At 44.5% G+C, this 18,840-nt stretch overlaps 1 protein-coding gene across 1 annotated transcript in view; it reads right to left on the bottom strand.

Annotated features, from left to right (window-relative positions):
- The window catches only part of LOC140191163 (uncharacterized), a 392,816-nt gene that overhangs the window by 25,080 nt on the left and 348,896 nt on the right, over positions 1-18,840 (bottom strand). Inside the window, exons 57-62 of the mRNA XM_072248300.1 lie at positions 12,139-12,192; positions 10,661-10,768; positions 7,578-7,631; positions 5,192-5,227; positions 5,052-5,105; positions 1,246-1,495 (exon numbers count right to left, since the gene is read on the bottom strand). Of these exons, the coding sequence (XP_072104401.1) occupies positions 1,246-1,495; positions 5,052-5,105; positions 5,192-5,227; positions 7,578-7,631; positions 10,661-10,768; positions 12,139-12,192 (556 nt within the window). The remainder of the gene's footprint in view (positions 1-1,245; positions 1,496-5,051; positions 5,106-5,191; positions 5,228-7,577; positions 7,632-10,660; positions 10,769-12,138; positions 12,193-18,840) is intronic.

Raw genomic sequence — 18,840 nt, 5'->3', positions numbered from 1 at the left:
TTTGATTAGTCTATCAAATGTCCTCCTGCAAATCACGGAAACAGTGGGTAAATTCTCTGTGGGTAGTTCCGATCTCCTGCAGCTGGAGGCAAGGCTTTTCCCCGCTGTTCAGCTTCTTCAGCGAGTTATTTGTCGTCAGATTCCACCTCAGATGACGTTTCTTGGTGGAGGTGCTGGGGACTGGTGGGGGAGAGGGTGCTAGAGCTGTACGATGGCTAAGTGTATCATGCCAGTAATTGGCCCCATGCTGTGTGCCAACATTAACCAGTTCAAGAAGGCTGGATCCACCGTTAAGGGCCCTGACCATCTGGCTTTTCTCACTACTGCCATCAGACAACAGCAGCCTGAAGATGCACACTCAATGTTTTAGGAACAGCAGCTTCCTTTTCACCGTTAGATTTCCGAACGGTCCATGAACACTACCTCACTATTTTGTTACCTTTTGGTGTTATTTTTTATTTTACTATTTCTTATTGCTGCCTATAATGATTTTTATATACATCACAGATTCCTGCTGCATCAAAAACAATTTCACAACATACGCTCCGTGGCCACTTTATTAGGTACACCTGTGCATTAAAGCAAATATCTAATCAGCCAGTCATGTGGCAATAACTCAATGCATAAAAGCATGGAGACATGGTCAAGAGGTTCAGTTGTTGTTCAGACCAAACATTTGATGGGGAAAAAATGCGATCTAAGTGACTTTGACCGTGGAATGATTGTTGGTGCCAGGCTGGGTGGTTTGAGTATCTCAGAAACTGCTGATCTCCTGGGATTTTCACACACGACATTCTCTAGAGTTTGCAGAGAATGGTGCAGGAAACAAACGAACATCAAGTGAGTGTCAGTTCTGTGGGTGAAAATGTCTTGTCAATGAGAGAGGTCAGAGGAGAATGATCAGACTGTTTCAAGCTGACAGGGAGATGGCAGTATCTCAAATGACCATGTGTTATAACAGTGGTGTGCAGAAGAGCATCTCTGAACACACAATACGTCAAACCTTGAAATGGATGGGCTACAGCAGAAGACTACACTCAGTGGCCACTTTATTAGGTACAGGAGGTGCCCAGTGAGTGTACGTCAGTGACAATAAACCTGGTTCTGATTTGGAACTGAGTTGGAGAAAGCAATTAAAACAGAGAGGCTCACTGAGAGAAGTGGTCTCTAAAGGAATCTTTGACCACCGTCACACCCAGTGGGGTTGGGAGGGGATCTCCTGCTCCACTGAGTATTCAAACATACCGTCTTTGTAGTGTGGGTAGCAGAGCTGAAGTTCCTTGCAGGTTCGCCCAGGGCTGTCCTGTGTTCCTATCGGCCGTCGCAGCTGCTCTACCTCATCCTTCAGTGAGGACAGAGCCCCAAAGATCTCCTCCATGCCCTCAGTGTAGTCAGGGAACATCGCCCCACCGTCGTCGGCCTGCTCACCCTCAGAGTGCCGCCTGGTCTTCCGTTTGTACAGTGGTAGTGGCTGGATTACCTCGGCAGGGGGGCCCTGTGAGGCAACCACAAGGAGCTCACTTCAGTACAACTGACTGCACACGTCCAGTGACAACCCATCCCTTAGCAGACAGGAATAATCAGCCCAATGTGAGAGCAAGTCTAGAGATTTAAAAATAGGATGGAGTATAAATGGGCGGTTGATGGCCAACACAGATGTGATGGGCCGAAAGACCTGTTCCCTTACTGTACGGCTCAATGGTTTCCTTTTAAAAGGGAGCAGAGTGGTAGGAGCTGGTGGAGCTGATGGGAATATGGGGAGGAAAAGCAGGATTAATGTCGGATAGGTGTTGGAGCCAAACGACATGTTTCTTGAAGTATCATGGGACAGAAAGCAGAGGAGATTCACCAGGATGTGGTTTGGGTTGGAGGACTTCAGTTACAGACAGTGATGAGTTGGTTTGTTTTCTCTGGAGTGAAGGAAGCTGAACTGAGACCTGACAAAGGTATATGAGATAGATAGATGAGAGATATAGATAAACAACCCAAATCTTTTTCACAAGAAACAGCAATCGAAAATGAGTGAATAGGTTTAAGGCAAAGGGAGAAGTTTTAAAGACAATTTTTTTTTACACTGTGAAAGGTTGTTACCTGAAACTTGCTGCCAGTGGAGATGTTGGAATCAGATACAACCATTATGTTTAAGACAGATGCTTTAATAGGCAACGGCACAGTCTTAATGCAAGCAAATGGGGTTGGTATTGATGGGAAGAATAGATGTGGTGTGCCAAGGGCTCTGTATACGTAACTTTCAGCAGCCTGGCCTGAACACAGGATTGTGTCCAGTACACAGAACGTAGAACAGGACTACACAGTACAGGCCTTTTAGTTTACCATGTTAATCCATTCCACCCTCTACAGTCCATAACCCTCCTTTTACCCTACATCCACATGCCCATCTCAGAGACGCTTACAGGTGCCAATAGTATCAGCCTCTGCCACCACCCTGGTCATCTGTTCCAGGCACCCACCATTCTCCGTGTATAAAAAAACTATCTCTGACATCTCTCCTCAACTTTCCTTAATCAAATCTCCTCTGGTATTGAGCATTGCTATCCGAGGAAAAAGCATCGATCATCCAGATACTGCAGAGGAATCTCATCAGTCTGGTTCCTGCCAGGTGAGAGATTGGATTGACTGGTATGTTTTGAAGTTCAGCAATGAGAGGAGATTTCATTGAAAAGCACAAAATTCTTTTGGGCTAGAGAATTTGACAGAACAACAGTTAACTATTTGCTTATTTATATTCATAACTACAGCATGGAACGGGTCCCTCTGCCCCAGTGAACCACAACACCCAGTGCTCCACTTTTTAACCCCAGCCTAATCACGTGACAAGTTACGGTGACTAATTAACCTACCGGCTGGTACATCTTTGGATTGTGGGAAGAAACTAGAGCACCTGGAGGAAACCCACGCAGTCACGGGGAGAAGGCACAAATGTCTTTCAGAAGGCTTTTGAATTGAACTCTGAACACCAGTGCCACGAGCTGTAAATGTGTTGCACTAACCTTACGCTGTTGTGGGCTGAGATAGAATCAAGAGTCATAGCACATGGGACGTACAGCATACAACACGTAGGAGTACCTAGACGGACAACAATAACCCTAGGACTGAGATAGATGGGAGTCATACCACATGCACATACAGCATACAGCACATAAGCGTACCTGGTTAGACAACGTGAACGCTAGGTGGAGTGTAGTACCTGGATGGACAATTTTAACCCTAGATAACGATGAAAGGGAGAATCTGAGACCCTGTGTAAGAAGGGATTGTTGAGTGTCTCACACCTAATGGCAGTGACAATCATTCATTTGGTTACTGGATATGGGAGAGGACATCTCCTTACAACATAGTGCTGACTCTTTGAACAGCTCATAACAGTTTAGCACAACTGGTTTGCTGACTCTTTTTAGACAGCAGAGAGCTTCAGACCAGAGTGGTTAAAGAATTCTGTGTAGTTGTGGTGGTAAGGAGGCATGCATTAGCATAATGGTCATTGCAGTGGTAAGGAGGTGTTGTATTAGCATAATGTTAATTGTGGTGGTAAGGAGGTATACATTAGCATAATGGTCATTGTGGTGGTAAGGAGGCATTGCATCAGCGTAATGCTGTTAGAGCGCTAGTAATCCGTGTTCAATTCCCACAGCCTCCGTACGGAGTTCTTCCCGTGACCGTGTGGGTTTCCTCTGGGTACTCCGATTTCTCTCACATTCCAAAGACACACTGGTTTGTAGGCTTACTAACAACACGGGTGTTAAGGAGGGAGTGTGGGCTCTTTGGGCTGGAGGGGCCTGTTACTGTGCTATATCTCGAAATGATGGTGATATTTTTCAGGTCACTGTTTCTGGCAAGTGGTTGCTTCACATTTATTTCAATTTTCCAATTGGCATTATGGGACTTGAACTCTTATCTGAAAATTATTGCTCTTGACATCCCCCTTACCACTGTGCTGTTGCTCCCATTGTTGACTTATAGGAAAAAACTGAGACTAAGTGTCAGGCAGAAAATAAACCACTGGAAGAACTCAGCAGGTCAAACAACATGTGTGGAGGGACAGAGATGGTCAACATTTTGGGTGGAGATAGGGCAGCTGGATTAAGAGTAAAGAGAAAAGAGAGATCTTATAAAGATGTGAGGAGGACAGGTAGCTTATGAGAGGCTGTCTGGCTACCTTCCAGCTCTATACCATCAGTCCTGGTGCAGGTCTCTATCTGAAATATCGACCATCACTTTCCCCTCCACAGATCCAGCTCGGCCCTCTGGGCTCCTCTAGCAGTTTGTTTTTTGTTCAACGCTCCAGCGTCTTCATTCTCCCATGTCTCCGATAAACGTCAAGCTTGGTAATCTAAAATCTTGACTGTAAGGTCACTGACCGGAAACATCAACTCTGCAACTCACTCCAGGGACGCTGCCTGACCCACCGAGTACTTGTTTTCTGGTTTCATAACTGGATTCCATTATCTGCAACATTTTACTTTTTCTCTGTCTTTAATGTTCAATTGAATGAATCAATCTAACCTTAAAGCAGTTGTGGCAGGGTCTAATTTATAACATTGAACTTCGAACAAGCAACAGACCTTTTTGGTCCATGATGTTATGTTGAATTAATTAAACTATAATTAAATGCCAAACTAAACTAATCCCTTTTGCCGACATAATGTCTATATTCCTCCATCCTCTGCACATCCAAGTGTCTATCTACAAGCCTCTATAGCATTTACCTCCACAACCAGCCTGTCAGTCCATTCCAAACACCCACCACCCTCTGTGTTAAAAAAAAATGTGCCCTGCACATCTCTCAGCTTATCTCCCTTGCGTTAAATACATGCCTTTGAGTAGTAGACATTTCGACCCTGGTCAAAGATATCAGCAGTCTACTCTATCGATGCCTTTTTATAATCCTATAAACTTCTATCACGTCTCCTCTTGGCCTCCTTTGAAGTCGTCAAGATTGCCACGACCAACATTTCACTCAACACCGAGGAAACACAAGTTTATTCAGACCCAAACCCCAACGGGAAGAGAATGGTTGAAGGTGAGCTTACAGGTGGGCCAGGAGGGCCAGGAGGTCCATCATCCCCTCTCAGACCAACAGGTCCCTGAAGGAAGAGAAAGCATGATTATTTAGAGCACCATGAGAGACAGCACAGTAAAGACCAGTCATAACATTGCATTAGCTACTTACTTCCGAACCCTTAGAGCCTTTCTGACCCTGTGGACCCTGAAACAGAAGACAGTTGGGTAAATGTGACAGACCTTAGCCGACAACTAGAGGACCGTTGAGCTTCTGGGGTTATTCTGTGCACCATTCAGACAGTTCGTGCACCTCAATTCACTTGCCTATGTGTTATAGTGAATGGTAGCCCATGAACAAATAAAACCATCATCTTTATGATGCACTTAAATAGGGGCAAAATTGTGTCCACAGGGGAGCACGTGGTGAAGGAAGTTGGAGACAGGGCAGCTGTGACTACTAAGAACTAGCTTGGCCAGCCATATCTACTGAGGCGCAGGATAGCCATGTTTATGACGAGCAGGGTGGCAACACCAACTGCGAAATAGGTCAGTCATGTCTGCTGTGGGCAGGGTGGGAAGTCTAACTGAGGAGCAGGGCGGCTATGCTTGCTGTGGTCAGGCAAAAGGTGTAGGGCAGATGTGGTTGTCGTGAACTAAAACCAGCTAACTTCAACAGAAAAAGTAGCTCTCAACCCAAAATGCCCGAGTTCAGTCCGTGCATGCAGTAAAGCAATTCTCATGCAGAGACAAAATGACTCTGTCAGCTGCTTTTGAAGGAGCTGTAACTGTCTCTACTGCCACGATGTAGCCAAATGCAGTTTGGAAGATCAACATCTCATATTGTACTGGATGATGTCCAACCTGATGGTATGAACATCGATTTCTCTAACTTCCTTTAACCATTCTCCACTTGCCCCCTCCCCACCTTTTATTACTGGTGGCCCTCCCACCTCTTCTCCTCCCCTAACCTGTCCATCTCCCTTCCCTTTATCCCACCTCCTTCCCTTTATTCCACTCACCTCTCCGATCACAGTTGTCCTTCCTTAGCCCTCTACCTCTTTTACATATCACCTCCTAGCTTCTCACAGCGTCCCCCTCCCTCACCTACCCACCGTCCCTCTCAGCTGGCCTCACTTGACGCTTTACACCTCCTCCTTCCCCCACCTTCTTATTCTGGCTTCTTCCCCCTCCCTTTTTCAGTACTGAGGGAGGGTCTTGGACATTCATTGAAAGCGCAGGTTTACTTCCCTCAGTAGAATCTGCCTGACTTGCTGGGTTCCTCCAGCACTTCATGTGTGTTACTAGTAGTGCAGAACACTAGCTGTTTGCATGTTTTTTCATAAGGCCGTGGGTTCAAGAGCCACTCCAGAGACTTGAGAAGAAAAGCCCTGACAAGTCTGCAATTTGACTTTGCACCTTTGACACAGCTGCACTCTCTCTGTGCTCTGCAGGAACTTCAGCCATGTGCAATGTCGTTGCCTGCCCTCCGAGTTTAACACAAGAGACCTCACTGCGCTGCTTCCCCTAAGGGCAGGGCAGTTATCCCTGAGGCCTTGGTCGGTATTCACCCCTCATGCTACAGTTCAGGAGTCCGTCTGCTGCTTGTCACCTGGTGCTTGAGAAGCTCCTTGTACCGACCGTGAATTGTGTGTCCAGTCTTACTGCACACAAACCAAACCTGCTGCATTAGCTATCATGCAAGTATTGATGTCTGGATTTTATGAAAGGCTCAAGTTTTTCCATCGAAAAACAATGATCTTGTCTGATGTGAATCTGCAGTTCTTGCAGCCCCTGTACCTGAGCAGAGCCCCACAACCTGCTCCACAACAGAAATGCCAGCTGAGGGCCGGTGACCCGTCTCTGCTCAGCCTGGGACTTACGAGTATCCAAACACGCTCTATACCTTGCTTAAATGCCGGAAAGGTTCTTCCCTCCCACCCCACATCCCACACCCATGCTTTCAGAAAATTGGGAACAGATTTCGTAGTGTTAGATCAAGCTGCCAGCTCGATCACCTGTTTCTGTGGCTGCATTCTCCACTGTTCAACCATATTGATGTCAGCTAACACACATAAAATTATATCTTTATTCATTCTAGAGGTGAGTATTTAGGATATAGCATAGTGAGTATAGGATGTGAATATATACTTTACTTTATTGTTGCCAAGCAATTGATACTAGAGCGTACAATCATCATAGCGATATTTGATTCTGCGCTTTGTGCTCCCTGGAGTACGAATCGATAGTAAGTATTAAGAATTTAAATTATAAATCATAAATAGAAAACAGAAAATGGGAAGTAAGGTAGTGCAAAAAAACCGAGAGGCAGGTCCGGATATTTGGAGAGTACGGCCCAGATCCAGGTCATAGGATATACAGGCAATGTGTGTTGGTGAAGACAGACTCATCTAGGTAACAGAGCCTATTCCTTCTCAGTTCCAACTTAGAGATGGTGGGAAATCTTTGCAATGAGAAATCAAGTTATGATTCAGAAATAGCTTGGCTGCCAAAAGTGAAATAAGTCATCCAAGCTTTGAGAAAACAAATTTCCCTACCGGTAATCCAGGGGATCCTGGGGGTCCTGTGGGCCCACTGAGCCCTGAGAGTCCCTAAAATCAGGAGGAAGAAAATATTAGTAATATCCCAGTAGCTAATGAATGTCATGAGCCATAGCCGACAGTGTATGTATTTGTAAACGATGGAAACTGGAGAAAATACATTAATACCTAGATTTGGCAAGTTCCTGTTGATCCTTAATAATTTTCATAGACACACCATAGAAAGCATCCTATCGCCTATCTGAATACATCAGGCTTGGTATGATTAAATCTGCCTGAAGCTGTAAGAAACTGCAGAGAGTTGTGGACTCAGCTCAGAACAACCTCCCCTCATGAACTCTGTCTATGCTCCTCACGGCCTTGGTAAAGGAGCCAGCAATATCAAGTTATTGGTCCTGAAGGGTCTTGGCCTGAAACGTTGACTGCTTTTTTATTCCTTTCCATAGATGCTGCCTGACCTGCTGAGTTCCTCCAGCATTTTGTGTGTTGTGCTCTGGATTTCCAGCATCTGCAGAATCTCTTGTGTCGACAATATCAAAGATCCCTTTGACCCAGGACATTTTCTCTTCTTGCCTCTCTCATTGGGCAGTAAAAGCCTGCAAGAGAGGCTCACGGGCAGCTTCTATCCTTCTGTTATAAGACTACTGAATGGACATTTTTGTACAATAAGGTGGCTCTTGTCCTCACAATCTTCCTTGTCAAAGCTTTGCACTTTACTGCCTGACTGCACTGCACCTTCACTTTAACTGTAATACTATATTCTACATTCTGTTATTGCGTTTCCCTTGTACCTTCTTAACATACTGATGTGAAAGTATAATCTGCACGGAAGGCATGCAGAACAAGTTTTTCACAGTGACAATAATGAATGATTTACCGATTATCGTGCTACTTGCTGAAGTATCTCTCTACCTTCTGGGTTGGACCACTCAGCTCCCTTCTTTTGAACTGACAAGTGGGTGCCTTGTGGCGAAGACAAGAATGGAACTCTCATAAACCTCTGCACTCCATCATTTCATTGTACAGCATTCCTGCATCTGTGTTGGAGGAGTCTGGGTTTATGTCCCACCCTCAGCCACTTCAACATAAACGTCTAGGCTGATGTTCTCAGTGCAATACGAAATACACTCTGCACAGTCGATGTTCCTGTCCACATCAGAGGTGATAAAGCAAAGACCCATGTGCTCTCTCTCAGTTGCACAACGTTGCAGCTTTGAGCAGAATTTCACCCCAGAGTTCCAGATGATATTTGCACTTCCACTCAACGTCCACAAAATCTGGCTACAAACGGGAATTTGCTGTGCACAAATTGGCTGCTGCCATTCTGAATCTGAAAGGAATCTTCACTTTAAGAAGTAATTCAAGTGCTGCAAGGTGGTTTGGGACTTGAACAGAATGTGAAAGGATCGACTGAAGACGGTCATCGCCATTCAGCACATTTCATACAACCTGGAGAGAGGTGGGCCAGCAGATGCGCTATCTAAATAATAGTCCACTTACATTCACCCCTCTACAGGCAAGCAACAGCAAAGATAATCTGGCGTCTGTTAGGAAATCCTGGTGTCTGGTACTGAACTCATTCATTTACCAGGAATACAAATGGTGGCGGAGAGCAGAGTACAGCCAGAGCCAGCGGTCCGAACTGGAACAGGAATGGGGTTGTCTCTCTGGAATGCCAGGCATCAGAAACACGGATAGGTTTATGGTAAGAGCCAAGAGTCGAGAGTGCCTGTATAGTTCTTTGCTCTCTTTCACCTTGCTGGGTTCACAGGAAAACCTATTATACTGCTCTGTAATAGGTTAACAAAAAAGTTTGGGTTTTAATCAATGACATTCAATAGTCTAGAAAATCCACATCTGCTCTGGACTGTCTGAACTTGGAGAGGGTATTAAATTAATCACAGGCTCATAATTTCCTTCCATCAAGGTCATCTTCACGGTGCATTGCATCAGTGAGTCTAAAGGTATTGTCCTGGCCCTGCTGATACTCTCTTCTATCTTCTAGAAGACAGAGCAGCTTGAAAGCCTGAATAACCAGACTCAAGAACAGCTTCTTCCCCACTCCTATCAAACTTCTGAACCTATCAACTCTTCCATATTTCCTTCCTGGTGATGCTGCCACATTCTCAAACCCTTAACTCTACGTCTTCTGTGATTGTTGTTAGAGTAAGTTTTTTTTGGTAGATGATTCGTTTACACTTAAATGACTTTGGCCACCAGACTTCTATTTGACAAAGGACTGTGGATTGAGTCCACAACAATGCGCTTCCTAAAAAGGTGTGAATACCAGATGCTCCTGGCACCGTAGTTTGACCTGACGTTGTAGTTTCGAAGACAGTATTATCTATACATTATAAATATTAATTGTCTTCTACGTTAGCACGTAAAATGCCAAATAAATGTATTGTGGATTTAACTTGCATTCCTAAAGGCTGTGGATACCAACCCAGGAGGCGTCGGAAGGAAAGGATGAAGTCAGAAGGTGTGATGTTTGTATGTAGCTTCAAAAGGAAGCATGGTCTATAATGTTTTAAGTAGCCATTGGCTTTGTGTTTAGCATATAAATATCGAGCCCACATTGGGCTAGCAGACCTTTCTATCGAAAGCGGTTCTGTCTGTATGATGCCTGCTGTACCTTGTGGTGTCAAATAAAGAAGCTGCTTTGTATCTACCAGTGACTCTGTCTCTCTGGTGATTTCATCCATGATACAACAACTGTCACTCCAGTATCTCTCTGCACCATTCCATTGTTCTGCACAGGTTGCTGCATTTACCATTACCACATAACACTGGTTACTCTGTGAGCTTCATACGAGCAAGTATTTCATTGCACCTCTGGTGTACTGTACACGACAATAAACTAATCGGACTCTGTTAGCATGGCACTACCTAATCCCAGGAGTGCTAGGTTATTTGAGTGTTACCCTATCGGACAGCTAGTATCATAACTGGAACAGTAACATTCACTGATTGAGAGCACAGTGTGGGCTGGTAAGATTTTCCTCGTTCACTTTCCCTGCCAGGGTATTAATGAGATCAGCAGATGAAATCTGGACCCACTGCTCAGCCTCCATACTCACAATGTCTCCTTTGGGACCTGGTTTTCCTTGGTTTCCTGGGAGGCCTCTATCACCCTTCTCGCCCATCTCACCGGGAGGCCCAATCAGGCCGATCATACCAACATGTCCCTGGAAGAGGCAAAAACGGGAAAAGTGGTCACAGAGAAAGGACAACTCCCATCAAGACTTGGATCAGAAACACTGGCCACTGTGCTTGGAGCTGCTTGTTGCATTTCCCAGTGGAGAGTTATCAGCTCTTTCAAAGTTGAGGAATCCTTGGTGTAGGGGAGAGCTAAGAACATTGTTACTTAATGTCATCGGCACACTGAATAGGAACTCCGTTTTGGGTGGGGCTGCATGGAGGTATAGTCCAGCCAAATACACCAGGGTGACAACACTTCAAAAATTAAGCTGCTATATCTGCTGACATTTGTAAACTCAATGGAGTGGACACATACACACACTAAACACCAATCAATAAACACCAATGTCTCTATATGTGTTTTTCTTCAGTCTGATTGTCAATTTTTTTAAAAAGATTACATTGCAACATCCTCTCAGTGGCCACTCTATTAGATACAACTGTACACATGGTCGCTAGTGTAAATATCTAATCATCTAATCATGTGGCAGCAACTCAACACATAAAAGTATGCAGACATGGTCAAGAGGTTCAATTGTTGTTCAGACTAAACATCAGAATGGGGAAGAAATGTGATCAAAGGGACTTTGACCATGGAACGATTGCTGGTGCCAGATAGGGTGGTTTGACTATCTCAGGAACTGCTGATCTCCTGGGATTTTCACGCACAACAGCCTCTAGAGATTACAGAGAATGGTGCAAAAAACAAAAAAAAAATCCAGTGAGCAGCAGTTCTGTGGATGAAAATGCCTTGTTAATGAGAGAGGGCAGAGGAGAATGGCCAGACTGGTTCAAGCTGACAGGAAGGCGACAGTAACTCAAATAACCACATGTGGCACCAGTGGTGTGTGGAAAGAGCATCTCTGAATGTATGAGTTTACTGTGACTTTGAGCTTCTTGTATATCATATGATTCAGCATGTTTAAACTCCTTAACACTAATTCAATAATTAAACTGGGGACAAGAGAGGCTGTTCACATATTTAACACAAAGCAAATGATTACGAATAAACGTGAATTTGTTATTGAAATAGAGTTATCCTGATGAAGGCCCACAGGCCCAAAATGCTAACTGATTCTCTCTCCACAGATGCTGCCTGACCTGCTGAGTATTTCTGGCACCTTCTGTTTTTATTTCAGATTTCAAGCATCAGTGTGAATTTTCTGTTTCCAGCAGAGGGACACACCTCCCGACCAGATCTACATCTGTTGTCAGAAGACCAGTGGAATGCATGCTCACTGCAACCTGCGGTGTCATTTTCAAACACTGCGTCATTTCAGAGTATGACATGCTGCTTCAGCAGCGTTGGATGCTGAGCACAAACTCTGGCCAAGTCATTCCTGCAGTGAGTACCCACCTTGTCACCTTTTAACCCTTGATTGCCCCTCAGACCTGGCATACCAGGAGGACCCTAAAAAAAACAAAGCAACCACCAGTTAAAATGATTCAATGTGAACTCAAATGTATGAAGGATAGGCGACACATAGCCACACACTACAGTGAGATTATTGTTCAGTTTAAACTGTAATTATTATCTAATACAGTCAGAGGAACAGGTCCTGCCGCCCCCCTGAGCCAAATGAACAAAAACAAACCTGCAGATACTGGAATTTGGAAGTTAGAGGAACTCAGCACCTGTGGGGAGAAATGGTTAGGCAGTAGAAGAGGACTGGGCTGTCTTCAACCAGGTGGCCTAAACATTGAGTTCTCTAACTTCCGGTAACAGCTTCTTCTCTTTCCCTTTTCTTTCTTCTTTCCCCCTGCTGATCCACCTGGCTCCCATCACCATGTCTCTTTCCTCTCATCACTCTCTCCATCTGCCCACCAGCTACACACTCCTCCCATTGGTTCCTCTCTGCCCTCCTTTTATTCAGTTCTTCACCTTCCTCTCCTATCAGATTCCATCATCCTCAGCCCCTTGCCAACCCACCCATCACCTCCTAGCTTCAAGTAAACTTTGGGCAGGTTTACTAGAACTGCTGAGAGTGGTATAAGATAACATGGCGGGGGGATGGGAACCAGTATAATAGAGCTGAGGATAACCAGCAGGTTTACAAGTAGATGATGGGTGTAACATGAATGTAAGGAAGGACAAATCAATGATTCGGTGCAAAGTCAGACAGAGCAAAGAGTTAAATTGTACCACGAGGCAAAAGGGCAAAAAATGCTGGGCTGAGGCACTGTATTTGAATGCACATAGCATTCGGAATAAGGTGGACGAGCTTGTGGCACAATTAGAGATTTGCTAGTATGACATTGTGGGCATCACTGAGTCATGGTTGAAAGGCCATAGTTGGGAGTTTAACATTAAAGGATACACTTTGCATCGAAAGGACAGGCAGGAAGGCATAGGTGGTGGTGTGGCTCTGTTGTTAGGAGATGGAATTACATCTTTAGATTCTGGATTGGGTGTTATGTAGTAAACCCAAGGTAATTAGGGAGCTTAGAGTAAAAGAACCCTTAGGAGACAGTGATCACAACATGATTTGAGTTCAACTTGAAACTTGAAACTGCGAAAGTAAAGTCTGGTGTAGCATTATTCCAGTGGAGTAAAGGAAATTACAGTGGTATGAGAGAGGAGCTGGTCAAGGTAAACTGGAAGGAGATGATGGCAGGAATGACAGCAGAGCAGTAATGGCTTGAGTTTCTGGGAAAAATTAGGAAGGTGCAGTATCGATATATTCCAAAAATGAAGAAATACTCAAATGGCAAAATAGCACAACGATGGCTGACAAGGGAAGTCAAAGCCATTGTAAAAGCAAAAGAGAGGGCTTACAACAAAGCAAAAATTAGTGGGAAGATAGGGGATTGGGATGCTTTTAAAAACTTAAAAAGAGCAACTAAAAGAATTATTAGGAAGGAAATGATGAAATATGAAAGCAAACTGGCAAATAATATCAAAGTGGATAGTAAAACCTTTTTCAAGTATGTGAAAAATAAAAGAGATGAGAGTGGATATAGGACTGCTAGAAAATGAGGCCAGAGAAATAATAACGGGGGACAAGGAGATGGCAAAATGAGTATTTTGCATCAGTTGTCAATGTGGAAGACACTAGCAGTGTGTCAGATGTTGAAGGGTGTAAGGGAAGAGAAGTGAGTGCAGTTACTATTACCAGGGAGAAGGTGCTCAAAAAGCTGAATGACCCAAGGGTACAGAAGTCACCTAGACCAGATGAACTGCGCCCTAGGGTTTTGAAAGAGGCAACAGTAGAGATTTTGAAGGCATTAGCAATAATCTTTCATAAATTATTGGACTCTGACAGGGTGCCCGAGGACTGGAAAACTGCAAATGTAACTCCACTCTTTAAGAAAAGAGGAAGGCAGCAGAAAGGAAATTATAGATCAGTTAGCCTGTCCACAGTGGTTGGGAAGATGTTGGAATCAATTTTTAAGGATGAGGTGATGGAGTATTTGGTGACACAAGACAAGATAGGACAGATTCAGCATGGTTTCCTTCAGAGAAAATCTTGCCTGAAGAACTTGTTGGAATTCTTTGAGGAGTTTACAAGTAGGATAGATAAAGGGGATGCAGTGCATATTGTAAATTAGGACATTTAGAAGGCCTTTGACGAGGTGCCCACATGAGGCAGCTTACCAAGTTAAAAGCCCATGGTATTACAGGAAAGTTACTGGCATGGTTAAAGCATTGGTAGAAGACAGCCAGTGGTTGGCTGCCAGTGACTAGTGGTGCTCCACAGCACTCGATGTTGGGACCACTTCTTTTTATGCTGTAAATCAATGATGTAGGTGATAGAATAGATGGCTTTGTTGCCAAATTTGCAGATGATAAAAAGATTGGTGGAGGGGCAGATAATGCTGAGGAAACAGGTAGCCTGCAGAAGGACTTCGACAGATGAGAATGGGCAAGGAAGTGGCAAATGAAATACGACGTTAGAAAATGCATGGTCATGTACTGTGGTAGTAGAATACCACAGTGCATGAGCATGAATTTTCTAACGTTGTATTTCATGTGCAAACTACTTTCTAAACAGGCAGAAAATCCAGGGTCTCGGCCTGAAACGTCGACTGCACCTCTTCCTACAGATGCTGCTTGGCCTGCTGCGTTCACCAGCAACTTTGATGTGTGTTGCCAGGACCAGCCTATTGGCTCAGGGTGTCTGACCCTCCAAGGGAGGAGTTGTAAAGTTTGATGGCCACAGGCAGGAATGACTTCCTATGATGCTCTGTGTTGCATCTCGGTGGAATGAGTCTCTGGCTGAATGTACTCCTGCAGAGTACATTCTCCTGAATGTGCTCCTGTACAGCAGAGATGCAGAGTAATTTCTTTAGCCAGAGGGTGGAGAATTTGTGGAATTTGTTACCACAGGCAGCTGTGGAGGCCAGGTAGTTGGATATATTTAAGGCAGAGCTCAATAGGTTCTTGATTGACCATGGCATCAAAGGCTACAGGAAGAAGGCCAGGGAGTGGAGCGGAGGAGGGGACAAAAGCATCGGCCTTGATTTGAATGGTAATGCAGACTCAATGGGTCGAATGTTCTTATTCTGTTCCTTTGTCTTATGGTGTTATTAGGGATCTGATCGTAAAGGAACCCTTAGGAAGCAGTGAGCATAATATGATTGAATTCTTACTGCAGTTTGAGAGGGAGAAGCATAAGTCACATCTATCAGTATCGCCATGGAATAAAGGGAATTATAGGGGCATGTGAAAGGAGCTTTCCCAGGTGGATCAGAACAGGATACCAGTGGGGATGACAGTAGAACAGAGGTGGCTGAAATTTCTGGGAATAGTTCACAAGGCGCAGGATAGATATATCCCACAGAGGAAGTTGCTCTCAAATGGCAAAGCTAGACAACCGTGTCTGAAAAGGGAAGCTAAGGAATGCACAAAAGCCAAGGAAAGGGCACAGAAGGCAGCGAAAGTGAGTGGGAAGGTGGATGATTGGGAAGCTTTTAATTATCCAACAAAAGGCAGCTTAAAAGTTATAATAAGGGAAAAGATGAAATATGAGGAAATTCTAACCAATAATACAAAGCAGGATGCCAAAAGTTTTTTTAGTTATATAAAGAGTGAAAGGGAGGTCAGAGTTGATATTGGACCACTGGAAAATGATGCTGGTGAGGTAGTAACATGGGACAAAGAAATAACAGATGAACTTAATGGGTACTTTGCATCAGTCTTCACTATGGAAGACACCAGCAGTGTGCCAGAAGTCTGTGAGTGTCAGGGAGCAGGAGTGAGTGTCATTGCTATTACAAAGGAAAAAGTGCTAGGCAAACTGAAAGGTGTTGAGGTGGATAAGTCACCTGGACCAGGTGGACTACATCCCAGCGTCCTGAGAGAGGTCACTGAAGAGATAGTGGATGCATTGGTTTTGATCTTTCAAGAATCACTTCATTCTGGCAATGGTCCCAGGGGAATGGAAGATTGCAAATGTCACTCTGCTCTTTAGGAAGGAAGGAAGGCAAAAGAAAGGAAATTATTGAACGGTTAGCCTCACCTCTGTAGTTGGGAAAGTGTTGGAGTCTATTATCTGTTAAGAGTTCTTTGAGGAATAACCAACAGGGTGGACAAAGGAGAGACAGTGGATGTCATTTATTTGAATTTTCAGAAGGCATTTGATAAGGTGCCATACATGAGGCTGCTTAACAAGATAAAATTCTGTAGCATTACAGGTTGCTGGCATGGATAGAGGAATGGCTGACAGGCAGGAGGCAGCGAGTGGGAATAAAGGGGGCCTTTTCTGGTTGGCTGCCAGTGATTAGTGATGTTTCTCAGGGGTCAGTATTGGGACCACTACTTTTCACATTGTTTTTCAATGATTTGGATAATGGAATAGATGGCTTGGTGGTGAAGTTTGCAGGTGACAGAAAGACAGGTGGAGCAGTGGGCTGGATGGCCTAATTCTGCTCCTATATCCTATGGTCTTCTGACGCTATTTCCACTCTCCCCTCCCTCATCTGCCTATCATCGCTCACCCACCCTTTGCTCAACCTGGATCCAACTATTACCTGCCAGCTCCTCTCCACCCCATTGCACTGGTTATTTTCCCTCTATTTTTCAGTCCAGCTGAAGTGTTGACAATCATTTCCCTCTGTTGATGTTGCCTAACCTACTGAACCCACATTTACCATCAAACTCTCATTTACACTAAGACTACAGTAAATACATAGAATTCTCTCCCCCTCACTTTCACCCACTCCTGACAGGTTCTTCCACACTCGTACACACAAGGTGCGTTGTAAAGCAGCCAATGAACCCACCAACCCGCATGTTTAGGGACATGGGAGCACCCAGAGTGGTCAGATGGAGGACGTGTGAACTCCACATGGCAGTGGCACAGGTCAGGATTAAACCTGTGTTGCTGGAGGTGTGAGGTGTCACCCATCTCATTCTGGGAATCAGAGAGGGGTCTACATTTTGACTTAACAGATTTTATAACTGTGTTGCATGCTATCTGTCTTCTCTTGAAGAGGCATCCGCTTCTACCTCCTCCCACACACACTGCGCCAAAGCCTGATCCCGAATGTCCAAGAGCAATACTTGCCCCCTGGATGTGCAGATCCTGCCCCTTTTGTGATTTTACAAATGGTTAAGCAAAACCCTTAGGTTTGCCAGCTGTCAAAGCGCTTTGAGTTATCAGTGAACACCTTCCTTATTAATAAAATGAATCTCATTAAAAAAATAATGACTTTACAAGCAAAAAGTAATTAAAATATGTGAAACACTTCAAGGGAATTAATCATTTTCAACTTGACAACTAAAGTACATTTGTTTAAGTCAGATTAATTTGATTTACAACCTGATACCATTCCACCTTCCCTTCTTATCAATTCCACTATCTGCAGACCTCTGTTACCTCCACCTATCACTTGCCAGCATCCATTTCCAATCTTCTCTCCTCCATCTGTCAATCAACCCTGCCTCATCTGGATCCACCAATCACTTGCCAGCATCTATCTCCAATCTTTACTCCTCCATCTGTCAATCAACCCTGCCTCATCTGGATCCACCTATCACTTGCTAGAGTCTATCTCCAATCTTCTCTCCTCCACTTGCCAATCAATCCTGCCTCATCTGGGTCTACCTATCACTTGCCAGCGCCTATCTCCAATCTTCTCTCCTCCACCTGCCAATCAATCCTGCCTCATCTGGATCCACCTATCACTTGCTAGATCTTACCCACTCACCCCTTCGCTTCTTTACATTGGCTAACCTTTTCAGTCCTACAGAAAGGTCTTGACCCAAAATGCCAAATGTCCATTTTCCTTCACAGATGCTGCCTGACCTGCTGAGATCCTTGTTCTTTTGCTGAGATAGAACTTGCCTGAGACATTTTCTGCCCTCTTCCCGAGTGAAACAAATACAGCCGATTTATTAGGCACAGATTCACTAGAATTCCCCGGGGAATGTCTGGGAAGTTGGTTCTCACTGGATGGAATCCATGAGGATGGAGCACAACAACAGCAGGACCGTCAGGAAATGAGATATAGACAGAGGGTTAGGACATTCAGTCCATTAAATCTCCATCATCAAAGTCATGATGCTCTTTTACCTTAGAATACCTTCCTGTATTAAGATATATCCCTTCCTTTGTTTTATATTCAAAAATTTAATCATTTCCTATTTCTCACAGTGTAGGAAACCATTCAACCCAATCTCACAGTGCATTCCCATCAATCCCATCCTCCCTTCCACTTATGTATTTTAATCTATTCTTCATCACACACCTTCCAATTCTCTATTGTTACCCCTGACACCCTTCTACACCACACAGGCCAAACACACACCTTCCAACTCTCCACTGATAAACCCTGCTGCCCATCTACACCACAGTAGCCAATCATATACCTTCTAACCCTCCACTGATAGTCCTACCACCCATTTACACCACAGTGGCCAATCACACACCTTCTAACTGTCCACTGATACCCCAGCTGCCCATCTACACCACAGTAGCCAATCACACACTTTCTAACTGTCTACTGATACCCCTAACACCTATCTACACCACAGTGGCCAATCACACAATTTCCAACTCTCCACTGATACCCCTAACGCTTATCTACACCACAGTGGCCAATGAACCCACGCATCTTT

The sequence above is a fragment of the Mobula birostris genome, chromosome 32 (genome assembly GCF_030028105.1).
Source record: "Mobula birostris isolate sMobBir1 chromosome 32, sMobBir1.hap1, whole genome shotgun sequence".
NCBI lineage: Eukaryota > Metazoa > Chordata > Chondrichthyes > Myliobatiformes > Myliobatidae > Mobula > Mobula birostris.
Note: the sequence above shows the minus strand (reverse complement) of the source record. Positions and strands in the feature narration are given on the sequence as shown.